The 11,735-nt window shown below is 41.4% G+C and overlaps 1 protein-coding gene across 1 annotated transcript; it reads right to left on the reverse strand.

Moving 5' to 3' along the window:
• Positions 1–1,202: 1,202 nt before the first annotated feature.
• LOC138999212 (complement factor H-related protein 4-like) lies at positions 1,203–10,453 on the reverse strand. The gene is made up of 7 exons (XM_070401296.1): positions 10,347–10,453; positions 8,703–8,876; positions 6,981–7,175; positions 6,399–6,566; positions 4,793–4,969; positions 4,392–4,574; positions 1,203–1,912 (listed from the first exon to the last, which is right to left on the reverse strand). Exons 1-7 carry the CDS (start codon positions 10,402–10,404, stop codon positions 1,716–1,718), a joined length of 1,152 nt encoding a protein of 383 aa, XP_070257397.1. The 5' UTR covers positions 10,405–10,453; the 3' UTR covers positions 1,203–1,715.
• Positions 10,454–11,735: the final 1,282 nt, after the last annotated feature.

Consider the following 11,735-nt stretch of genomic DNA (forward strand, 5'->3'; position numbering starts at 1 on the left):
GAACTAGTTTCGCTAATAAACTTCTGCTGAAATACTGATCGGAGACTAGTTATCGCAGAGCTTCAATTGGACGAGACTTGGATTTGTTTTCATGCGCTTTCACAATGGGTTATGAGAAAACAAAAATTCAGTTCCCATATTGACTTAGGATCAGGGAAATTGTTCATTGACCAGGTAAGTTAAGATTTGTAACTTTAAAATAACTGATTATTTTTGTCAAATAGAAGAGCAAAGCTTCGACTCTGTCAAACAGTTCAAACCCTACAGGTGGAAACAATGAGAACTGCCTTTCTTCCTCACAACAAGTCTTCTTTAGTCCAAGATTCACCTCTGACTCCAGTTAGAGAATGTAGGGAAAAGGAGAGGAGAGATGGAGAGAGAGAGGGACGGAGAAAGAGAGAGAGAGAGAGAGAGAGAGAGAGAGAGAATATTGATGTGAGAGAGACACATCAATTGCTTGCATCTTGCACATCCTCGAACTGGGATAGTGATCAAACCTGCAACCCAGGTACATACCCTTGACCAGGAATCTAACCCTAGATCTTTTGGCCCGCAGGCCAATTCTGTGACCACTGAACCACACCAGAAAGGGCAATTTTATTTTTTAATATTTTTTATCGATTTCAAAAAGGAAGGGAGAGGGAGAGAGAGATCCAAACATCAATGATGTAAGAGAATTATTGATCAGTTGCCTCCTGCAAGTCACCCATTGGGGATCAAGGCCACAACCCAGGCATGTGCCCTTGACCAGAATCGAACCCGGGACCCCTCAGATTGCAGGCCAATGCTCTATCCACTGAGTCAAACCAGTTAGGGCGAAAGGGCAATTTTAACACATAACTTTTTATTGTACAACTAGAGGCCTGGTGCACAAAATTCGTGCACAGGGGGAGTGTGACCTTCAGCCTAGCCTGCACCCTCTCCAATCTGGGACCCCTTGAAGGATGTCTGACTGCCCATTTAGAGGGCAGCCAAACGTCCCGCTCACAATCCAAGACTGCTGGCTCCCAACCACTCACCTGCCTGCCTGCCTAATTGCCCCTAACCGCTTCTGCCTGCCAGCCTGATTACCAGCTAACCACTCTCCTGCCAGTCTGATCAATGCTTAACTGCTCCCCTACCAGCCCAATTGCCCCAATTGGCCCTCCCCTGCAGGCCTGGTCACCCCCAACTGCCCTCCCCTGCTGGCCTGGTCACCCCTAACTGCTATCCCTTGCCAGCCTGATCGCCCACAACTTCCCTCCCCTGCTGGCCATCTTGTGGCGACCATCTTGTGTCCACATAGGTTGGCCATCTTTGACCACATAGGGGCGGCCATCATGTGTGTTGGAGTGATGGTTAATTTGCATATTATCTCTTTATTATATAGGATTTCCTACAGTATCTTCTAAGCTTACATATTTTGTTTGACTGGTTGAACATCTGATTGAATATGCAGAATGCCACACTGTTATGTCCATTGCTGTTTATTGCTCAATTGCCAAATATTCTAATCTCATGATAGTGAAGAATTATTTTTTTGGTACAAGTATAAGCAATGATATAGTTGTGTTAAAAACTTTGGGAGAAGATTTAGTTGAAAAGGAGGCTAACATATTGCTTTTATGCCCTTTGAAATATAGTGGAAAAGAGCAGGAAATGCCAGAAGACTGGCAAGCTTTGAGGCAAAGAGCAGTAGATGGGACTGGCCACATATTTGGGGCCACAGGGCTTCCTCATTCACATATCGGGAACTCCACTATCCCTTCGAGACACACGGCTTGAAATGACTCCTTTGACGTCACCGCCTTGCGTCCTGATTTGCACATAAAGTCGATGATATCCCCTGTTTTTGCATAATAGGTTTTGTCATTTTTCCCTTTTATCTGTATGTTCTTTTCATTCATGATTATTTCTGATATTACACATGGAACTGAAAATTGAAGAAATAAATAAAAACAATTAGTGATCTTTCCTTTTATGAACAAATTAACCTTCAACCCAATGAAATAAGGAAAGAGCAAATGTACATCATTGTGGGCCAAGTCTATTGCTTTTGCAACGTGACTGTATGCAACATTCATATCCTCCTATGTAATAAAAGCCTAATATGCTAAGTGTCCTGTCATCTATTTGTCGATTCAAACAATCAAAGCGTAATATGCTAATCATATGCTAAGGCCGCTCAACCGCTCGCTATGATGTACACTGACTACCAGGGGGCAGACACCCCTAACCCCTGGTGGTCAGTGTAGGTTAGCTTGCTGCTGTGGTCTGGCCGATCAGGACTGAGCGAGATGGGCCAGACACATCCTGGAGCCCTCCCTCAGTCCCTCCCTGACTGGCCAACCTCCTGCATCCCTCCCCAGTGCCAATTGTGCACCAGTGGGGTCCCTCGGCCAGGCCTGCACCCTCTTGCAATCTAGGACCCCTCAGGAGATGTCAGAGAACCAGTTTTGACCCGATCACACATGCAAGGCTAAAGGACCCCTATGGTGCATGAATTTGTGCACTGGGCCTCTAGTATATAATAAAAGGGTATTATGCAAATTGACCCTAATGGCAGAAGGACTGGGAATGACCCTGTCACAGAAGCTGCCCCCTAGTGGTCAGTGCAATCCCACAGAGGGAGCTCCGATCAGCCACAAGCCAGGGTGATGGCTGCGAGGGCCGCAGTGGTGGTGGGAGCCTCTTCTGCCTCCTTGGCAGTGCTGTGGATGTCGGACTGTGGCTTAGGCTCAATCCCTGTGGGCAGCGGGCTTAAGCCATCAGTCGCTCATCCCCCAAAGGCTCCCAGGCTGCCAGAGGGATGTCTGACTGCCAGCTTAGGCCTGACCCCCTGAGAGCGGTCCTAAGCCAGGAGGTGGACATGCCCCCGAGAGGGTGCAGGCTGGGCTGAAGGACCCCACCCCCAAGTGCATGAATTTTCCTGCACCAGGCCTCTAGTATTGTAATAAAGTTTCAGATTTTTTTTTTCCTATGGGCAAACTGTTCTTACATTGTAGAACTTTATACATGCTAAAAATTTTAATTTGCTTTTAAAAAAATTATATTTATGGAGTGATATTGGTGAATAATATTATATAGGCTTTAAATGTTTAATTCTATGAAACATTACCTGTATATTGCATCGTGTGCCTATCACCCAAAATCAAATCATCTTTCATTGCTATGTATCTGACCCTCTTTAATCCTCTAATGCTGCCCCACACACTGGGCACTACTGGTACCCACTACAGTGTGGTCTTTGTCTGTGAGATTTTGTTTCTTTTTATTGTTTGTTCACTGTTTGTTTCAATTTGATATCCCACATATAAGTGAAATCAATGGTTCATATATTTTCTGTCTGACTTATTTCACTTAGCATGATATTCTCAAGGTCCATCCATGTTGTTGCAAATGGCAGTATTTCAACTCTTCTTATGTCAAAATTTGAAGATATCATGGACTCCTATTTCTCTTCTCTTGATGCAAGTATTTTATATTCTAGTTTAGCCATCACTGTCATTGATAAGGCTTTAGACATAGCTGAAAGTTCTCTTCCAACACATCCCATTAACTATTATATGATGAAACATGATAGAATAACACATATGACTCCTCATATCCAAAAGTTTTGAAATGTTTCCCAATACATTCAGAAGTATATACTATGCGAATTCCATACACTTGCCAAAACACATATTCTGATCTTCCCTTTCTAACTTTACTACTCCAAGCAAAATTTACCTCCTTGCTTTAATAGACCATATGTCTGTGTAATTTTTTTACACGATGTTGGAGGTTGCCTTTGATGATCTTAAATGCTCTCTGCGTATTTCAATTCCAAGACTCAAATAAAGTCTTAACTCCTTAACCGAACTGATTTGATGTCCCCAGATAATGAAGACTGCTTCCTATTCTAGGTTGTGGGAGCAGGTCTTGCTTGTGCTGGGAGACATGTGTTAGACATGTCCATCTACTCAATCATTTCAACTTCAGGTTTAGAATTTTTTTTGAAATTTAATATTTTCCTTTCTATATAACCTAGTTTGGAGCTATTTCTAGACTATTCTGACTTGGGTATATTAACTTTGATTTCCGGTCCTGGACTTACTGGCTTTGCTGTAATCTCCCGCAGAAGGGGACACATACACAGGAGAGGATGAGTCAGGGAGGGTCCACAGTGGGATCAGCTAATGTATCAAATTCAGTCTCTCCGAATGTTCCTGTTTAAAGGACCTTTATCATTGTCCACATAGGGATTCTCCAAGCTCATAGCCCTACATATGAGTCTCCGATGTGAAATATTCAGCAGGAGAGCTGTTGATGAGCACAGTTCTACACTCTGACTGCATGACTAGTAGACCGCACGCGAGCTCATCAACATCACCCTCATGGTCTCAGGATCCAGAAGAATCTTGAGAACTTACCTATGCATCTTGGGGGTTCGGACCACTTTGCAGAACTACAGGTTACATATTGAGGACCCCGTAGTTCATAGTAGTCCTGGCATTGGTATTGCACTCTTGACCCTGGAAGGTACCCTTCCAATGGGATGGAGGTGATGTCTCCATAGTTAATCGCTGGAGGAGGCCCACACTTGTCTGCAGATTCTGAAAAAGAGCATTTTAACTGTTGAAGAACAAATTGTAGTTTTGTTGGAAACTATTCATGTAAAGCTGCACAAGGATTATTGTCCCTCTTTTGCATTTTAAACCTTGTAACCACCATGTGGTTCAAAATGCCTTAGATCCCCACACTCATGCAAGGACGACATACATGTAGACTTTTCAGCTCTTGGAAAAGGAAATGCTGGAATCAAAATACTTACTAAAGCAGGTTGGCAAGTGGGACCAGCCGTCCTCACCACACACCATGGAGCCTATGGTGCTTCCATCTCTGTTTTCATAGCCATCCAGGCATTGGTAGTCCAACGTGTCATTGAGTCGAAATGGTTTTCCAGTGATTATGGCTGTGGCATTCTCAAATATGGGCATGTCACAATGTTCTAAAGCAAAATAAAGGTGGCCATTGAATTTCTAATGACATATCATGTAGAATCCAACTAAGAAAATCCCATTCCGGGAAGACTAAACTTTACCATCAGTGTGTGGATAAGTGTAGTATCATGTGACAACTCTGAATCAGTGTGGTTCTGGCCTGGAAGAGTTATATAACATGAAGGATAGATTTCCTTACACATCCTTTCTCCTACCATTCAATACCTCTAAATACAGGTTAGGAACCTTTGGTCTGACCCATTTTTGACTGTTAGTATGTCACTGGCTATTACTAAATTACACTACCATCATGGTATGATGCTATCATTCGAAGGACAACACCATTTGAGAATGTAAGAGGAATTGTACGTATTTACATAGCAGACATACTAACACTAAGAGTGTGACTCTTAGAGAAAGACTGTAGTCCTTGGATATATGACCCACTTATTTATATAAAACACCCTCCTTTCCCTAATGATTCCCAGAACTGAAAGTTTATCCACACTGATTTTAAAAAGGAATTGCAAAGGGTACAGCTTTTTCACTAAAGGGAGTCTATGAAATGGAGAACAATATTTAAAAATGTAAGAACTGATATCTCTTTGTGTGCTTTTTAAGTCAATTTACCCACTTTCTATAGCATATAGTTTAGTTTTCCTTGAAACAGTCTTATTTTTTTAATATCTATAAATGTTCTTAGTCTGAGTGAATTAATAGTAAGTATTTCAACCCGTGTACCAGGTGTAGGGAAAGCAGGATGAAGAGGCTCCTTTAGGTGCTCAGGCTGTTGTTTTGCACAGGGCTCAGTAGATTCCTGAATTCCCAGTTCAAGTCAGTGATCACTGCTTTGATACACACGTGTAAGAAGATTCCAATGAAAGATCAGCTCTATTATATCCTGATGTATAATACCATGTCCATAACAATTATTCTCTCATTTTTAAATGCCCACAGAACGACTTATAGAAACCTGTGTACTTAACATGTAAAAGCCAGATATGACTCTATATGAGAATCTTCATTTATAACCTCATAGCATGAATACTTACAATCATAGGTGAAATGGTTGACAGCGATATATATGTGATATTGGACAAGCAGTGTATTTATTTTTAATTTAAATGACATTTTCAATGCTTCTTCAATGAACACATATAGTACGTGATCTTAATATCTGTTTCACTTAACAGTATTTCACAATATTCATGACTGATTGCTCACTGTCACTTACTGCAATAAATTAACGACCTACTCGTTATCAAAAATTTAAAACTTTGCACACACATTTGGAACAGAAAATGAAGTTGGCCTTTGTTTTAAAGCCAAGAAGGCTTGGCACATTCACCTTGAGAGTTGACACGTTAAACTTTCCACAGCGATACGTGTGGCTTTAGAAAATCGCAAATGGACTGGACATCAGGGAGGTTCACTTACTGATGCATCTGGGAGGCGAGGACCAGCCATTCTCCGTACAGGTCACTGTGCTCTGTGGGTCTGAGAGACTGTAGCCGGGATCGCAATCAATTTTGATAGACTGTCCCTGTAACAATCTTTGTGTAGGTGGAGTACGTACATGTTTCAAATCATTGAAAACACACTTTCCTGAGAATTACACAATGATCAGAAAAAAGAATAAATGTAGTTTTCGTCATGAATTAAAAATCATCTTTACAATCTCTAAACTAGAATGCATAAGCGTCCCAACATGCAGCTTAAGTACAATGGAAGTTGCTAGTAAATGTGTTTGAAAAAGAAAAATCAAGATTGAAGATGATTTATCTGTAGTTTTCACAATTAAACTATGAGTAAATGATATCAACATCGTTATAAAATCTTTTTTCATCTCCCATGTTTTCAATGAGGGACCTTTCATAAAAGAAAATATCTGTATTGTTCTTTCTGCTCATAGAACGCTTCCCTTGACCATATTTTTCTCACACAGACTTAGCGGTGCTCATGTTTGCTCTCTGAACTCTGAACTATTGCCACGTGCATAGCACAGAGAGGTTCACTCACTGAGGCAGGGCACTTCCGGGGTCCATCCATCTTTTGTGCAAGTAATGTAATGCCAGACAGTTTCAGGAGGAGTCACATAGTTTTGATCGCAGGAATAGTAAAACCATTGTTCTATCGGTGCTGGGAAGTATGATCTATACGTGTCTTCCTTGTATAGGAGTCCATTCTTTAATTTTGGAAATTCACAGGGTTTTACTAGCAATTAAAACAAATGAAACACAGTATAAGTGATGTTTTGCCTTAATATAAATGTAATGAGAGATAACTTGTTTCATTGATGAATTATACTCCCATATGCACCTAATTAAACTCATTGCATTAGGCTTTCTAGGACAAGAAAAATTATACTCTTCAGATGATGTGAATAACACTTGTTTTCTGATCATTTCACAATATATACAAATATGGAATCATTATAGTGAACACCTTAAAGAAATACAACACTGTAGGTCAATATTATCTGCATAAACCATCACTCTCCTTGTCATTGTTATGCACACTGAGGTCTATCTCGCTGTGGAAATAGCCTCCTCTTTAAGGCACCTGACTGGCAACATTTGGCCTTGGCCTTGAATGAACCCTGAGCCGTTGACCTGTTATGTGTGTCATTTCATTTGTCATCCATGGAAGATCCAGCTGAAGTGCGGGCCCCTTTCCCAATGAGCTGATACACAAGGAGCAGCAATGAGATTGTAGAGACAGAAAACACTGGAAAAGGGGCAGCCCCCCAGGAATGAAGTGCCCTGTGGACTGAGGGGCGTGTGTGACAGGTGGGGCTTTAGAAAGTGCACAATGTCTCCCACATTCATCCCCTCACACAAGGGAGCCCCGGGCCCCTCCCTTGAGTGAGGCTGGACTGAGGGGCGCTCTTCTGAAGAGGTCACGTGGCTGAGGGGACCGTGTGACCAGGTCATCGATGCTCTGGAGGCGCCTCCAGGGCCCTCAGGTCATTGCTTTGGGGATGGGGAAGCCCAGGTGGACGGCTGCAAGGCTCCTGCACTCGCCCTGGGCAGCATCCCAGGGAGCAGCAGGGAGGACCCAGAACCAGGCAGCTAAGCGGCTCCCAAACCCTGATCTGAGGACGCTGAAATATAGGGGGCTGTTGTCTGAGGCCGAACGTTCGGGGGCGTTTGTTGCACAGACATCAATATCTCATGTTCTAGGTGTTGGCTGGTAGTGCTCTTACCCAGTGTTTTCATTCACATATTAGAATATTAGTGAGAGAAATATGTATTCATACATACACATACATATATTTAACATTGAATAGCAAAAATTAAAAGTTTTTATTAATAAAAATGTGGTTTTGTTCTTAATTAGAATTGGGGATTTTAGAAATCAAAGACTGCTTTGAAGCCCTCTGCTTTACCTTCTCAGTGAGGTGAAGATTTGAACTTATGAGATACCCTTTATTTTTTTAACTTTTAATTTTTTAAATCAATTTCAGAGAGGAAGAAAGAGGGAGAGAGAGAGAGAGAGAGAGACAGAAACATCAATGAACAGAGAGAATCATTGATCTGCTGCCTCCTGCATGCCCCACACTGGGGATTGACCCCCCAAACTGGGCATGTATCTTGACCAAGAATTGAGCCATGACCTCCCAGTTCACAGGTCAATTCTCAACCTCTGAGCCACGCCGGCCAGACAGATCCCCTGTATTTTTAAGTTTAAGAGAAGTAATTGCAGAATTAAGAAGCAGGTGAAGATCTGGAGGGAACTTACAGCTACATCTTGGAGGAGGATCCCAGCCTTTGTCAGTACATGTTGCAGTATTTCCCCAGGAGGAAGGGAAGAAGCCACTTGTACAGTAGTACGTGATTTCTTGTCCCAGTCTGTAATTGGTCCTTTTAGGAAGGTAGTGACTGTTTTCAATTATTGGAGGGTCACATGCTATTTCTGAAAAGTAAAAAAACAAGTGTGTTAAGCAGAAATCACATGAAAAACATCAAGAACATGAGAATAAAGTGAATGTCATTTTTTTTTGTTCTTTCCAAAGGGCAAAAGGGCATTCAAAGAGCATCCTGTGTGTGTGTGTGTGTGTGTGTGTGTGTATCTATCTATCTATATCTATATCTATATCTATATATCTATATCTATATCTATATCTATATCTATATATATATACAACAATTATATAGAAACTAGTAGAAAATATATGTGACCTTCTAGACACAAGTGTTAAATAAAATATGTCTCCAGAGTTTAATGTTAATTGACACTAACCTCAAATGAACCTGAAAAATGTTCATTGTTTTGCCAGACCGGTGTGGCTTGGGGGTTGAGTATTGACCTATGAACCAAGAAATCATGGTTCAATTCCTGGTCAGGGCACATGCCTGGTTGGGGCCTTGATCTCCAGGAGGGGGTGTGAAGGAGGGAGCCAATTAAGGATTCTTTCTCATCATTGATGTTTCTACTCTATCTCCCTTTCCTTCCACTCTAAAGTCAATAAACTATATTTTAAAAATAAAAAATGCATTTATTTTCTCTCACATTTTAATCTGCTATATCTATCATATTTTCATGTTACCATTGCAGTCCAGTCTACATACGGTAGTTTTCACTTCATAGTATAGCTACACTTAACACCAATGCTTGAAGTCCAAACTATGAGACACATTTCCCTAAGAGACCAGCCAAATACTATTGGGAGAATTTTGTTAGATTAGTTAGGAATAGAAGAACTTCTGGTGGTTGCTTTCAAGCAGTGGGCATAAATCCCTTGACAAATTGTAATTCCCTACTCTCATCATCTCCATGAAAGTAAACGGTGCTGTTAAAACATTGCCAGGGCAGGTGCCTCTGTCCAAAAGAGTAACAGCTGAGACTGTACAAACGTGTGAGGCCACATTGTTCCTACTGTTAGAAGCCATCATTAAGATTTGGGATAATAGTCCCACACTGGCACTCCCTGTTGTGATTCAGTAGAAACATCCAGTTTGCACAGGGACGGATGAATTGGGCCAAAGGTGGTTTTTAATTAGCCGGTCTCGGTACTTTTCATCATTCCTGCCAATGACTTATTGTGAGAGATTGTCCCTAAAGAATGCAGAGACCAAAGTGTTGGTGAATTATCCTCAAAGCGACCTAGCCGGTGGGTTTGATTCCTGGTCAAGGGCACATACTTCGGTGGCAGTTTCTATCCTGGGCCCTGGTTGGAGCTTGTGCGAGAGGCAACCAGTCCATGTGTCTCTCACATCAATGTCTCTCTCGCTCTCTCTTCCTCTTCTCCCTCCCTTGCACTCTCTCTCTGAAGATCAATGGAAGATATACCCTGGGTGAGGATTTTAAAAAAAGTCAAAACAAATGAAAAGGGTCAAATCCTACTTAAGAAGGAGTTGAATATTCCCATCAGTTTCCACTCACCTTGTCCACGAGCCCAGGAGACCCACAGGGTGAGGATGACCGTGACTAGGAACTGCATGGCGGGCTCCCCGGGTGTGTTAGCACAGAGAGTCCAGCGCTGCTGTTTGGGGTTTAAATCCGCTGTAGTGACCTAGAGCGGCTCTGAATTTAAGTGAAATAAGGGGAAGCTAATTTACGCAGGTCGCTTAGTAAATATCAAGGTTCAAAAAGCTTTGCAAAACTCCTGTTTTCATTAATATTCAACTACCATTTGATTGCCCAAAATGGATATTATAAGCCCTAGATCAACTAGAAAAAATAGATTCCTAATAACTAACAAATTGTATGAAATGAAGTGCTAAAAGCATAGACTAATGTAAAAGAATGAAGAGGATTCTACAGAATACTAGTAGTCGAAACCTGTTTGGCTCAGTGGATAGAGCATCGGCCTGCGGACTGAAAGGTCCCAGGTTCGATTCCGGTCAAGGGCATGTACCTTGGTTGCGGGCACATCACCAGTAGGAGATGTGCAGGAGGCAGCTGATCGATGTTTCTCTCTCATCGATGTTTCTAACTCTCTATCTCTCTCCCTTCCTCTCTGTAAAAAATCAATAAAATATATATTTTAAAAAAAAGAATACTAGCAAAAGTGGCACAAATGAGAAGCAATGAGCAAATGGCATAAGTACATCCATCAATAGTTATTATTGATGGTAAATCACAATGACAAGCCAGTAAGAAAGAAGATGAAGTAGAATTGAACAAAGGGAAAACCCAATTATGAGCTGTTTCCCTACGACTTAGAAAATACTTTCATTTCTACGACAGAAGAGTGAAATTAAAAGTGATGATTGTATTATTTCTAAACAAAAAAATAATAGGAAAAGAGACAGGTATCTTAATGAGAAAGTTAAAAGAAAGGGTCCTTAAATATCTTCAATGGAAAGAAGCACTTTCCTAACAAAATGCACCTTAAACTACACCGAGGTACCATGTTTTATCTACCAAAAAGGGAAACCATCTAACAGGCTGACCCCAGCCCCTGTGCAAAGTAGATATGTCTATGGAATTGCTTGATGATCCATGAATTTCACTTCTGGCAGTTTACCCCCACCATCTGCCCACATCATCATGAAAGAGTTCTTTATACTTCTCAGCATGTATTGTCTTACCTTTTGTATGTATTAAATTTAAATTAACATATTCTTGTGCCTCAAAGATGATATATGTTAAAGATAAGAGAAAGGGAGGATATAGGAATTGAACCCCAATGGCCACGCCTATTATATCTAAATGGAACTGTAGTTATGGTAGGTGTTTAACTGTGCTTCCTGCCAGTCTCTGTTCTGTAACCATTGGCACACTTTTGATAATATGCTGGGTGAATGTGTTCTATGTGCTTATACTCAA

Source organism: Myotis yumanensis, unplaced genomic scaffold (genome assembly GCF_028538775.1).
Source record: "Myotis yumanensis isolate MYYU_CA2020_CCGP unplaced genomic scaffold, mMyoYum1.0.hap1 SCAF_22, whole genome shotgun sequence".
In the NCBI taxonomy this organism is placed as follows: domain Eukaryota; kingdom Metazoa; phylum Chordata; class Mammalia; order Chiroptera; family Vespertilionidae; genus Myotis; species Myotis yumanensis.

Excerpts from the sequence above, each read along its gene's own strand:
- LOC138999212 (XM_070401296.1), bottom strand. The coding sequence starts at position 10,404 with ATGCAGTTCCTAGTCACGGTCATCCTCACCCTGTGGGTCTCCTGGGCT. Across the intron at positions 7,176-8,702 it reads TCCTCCTCCAAGATGTAGCT|TAAAACCCTGTGAATTTCCA; the intron begins GTAAGTTCCCTC and ends TTTAATTGCTAG. Across the intron at positions 4,970-6,398 it reads CTCGCCTCCCAGATGCATCA|AACATTGTGACATGCCCATA; the intron begins GTAAGTGAACCT and ends ATTTTGCTTTAG.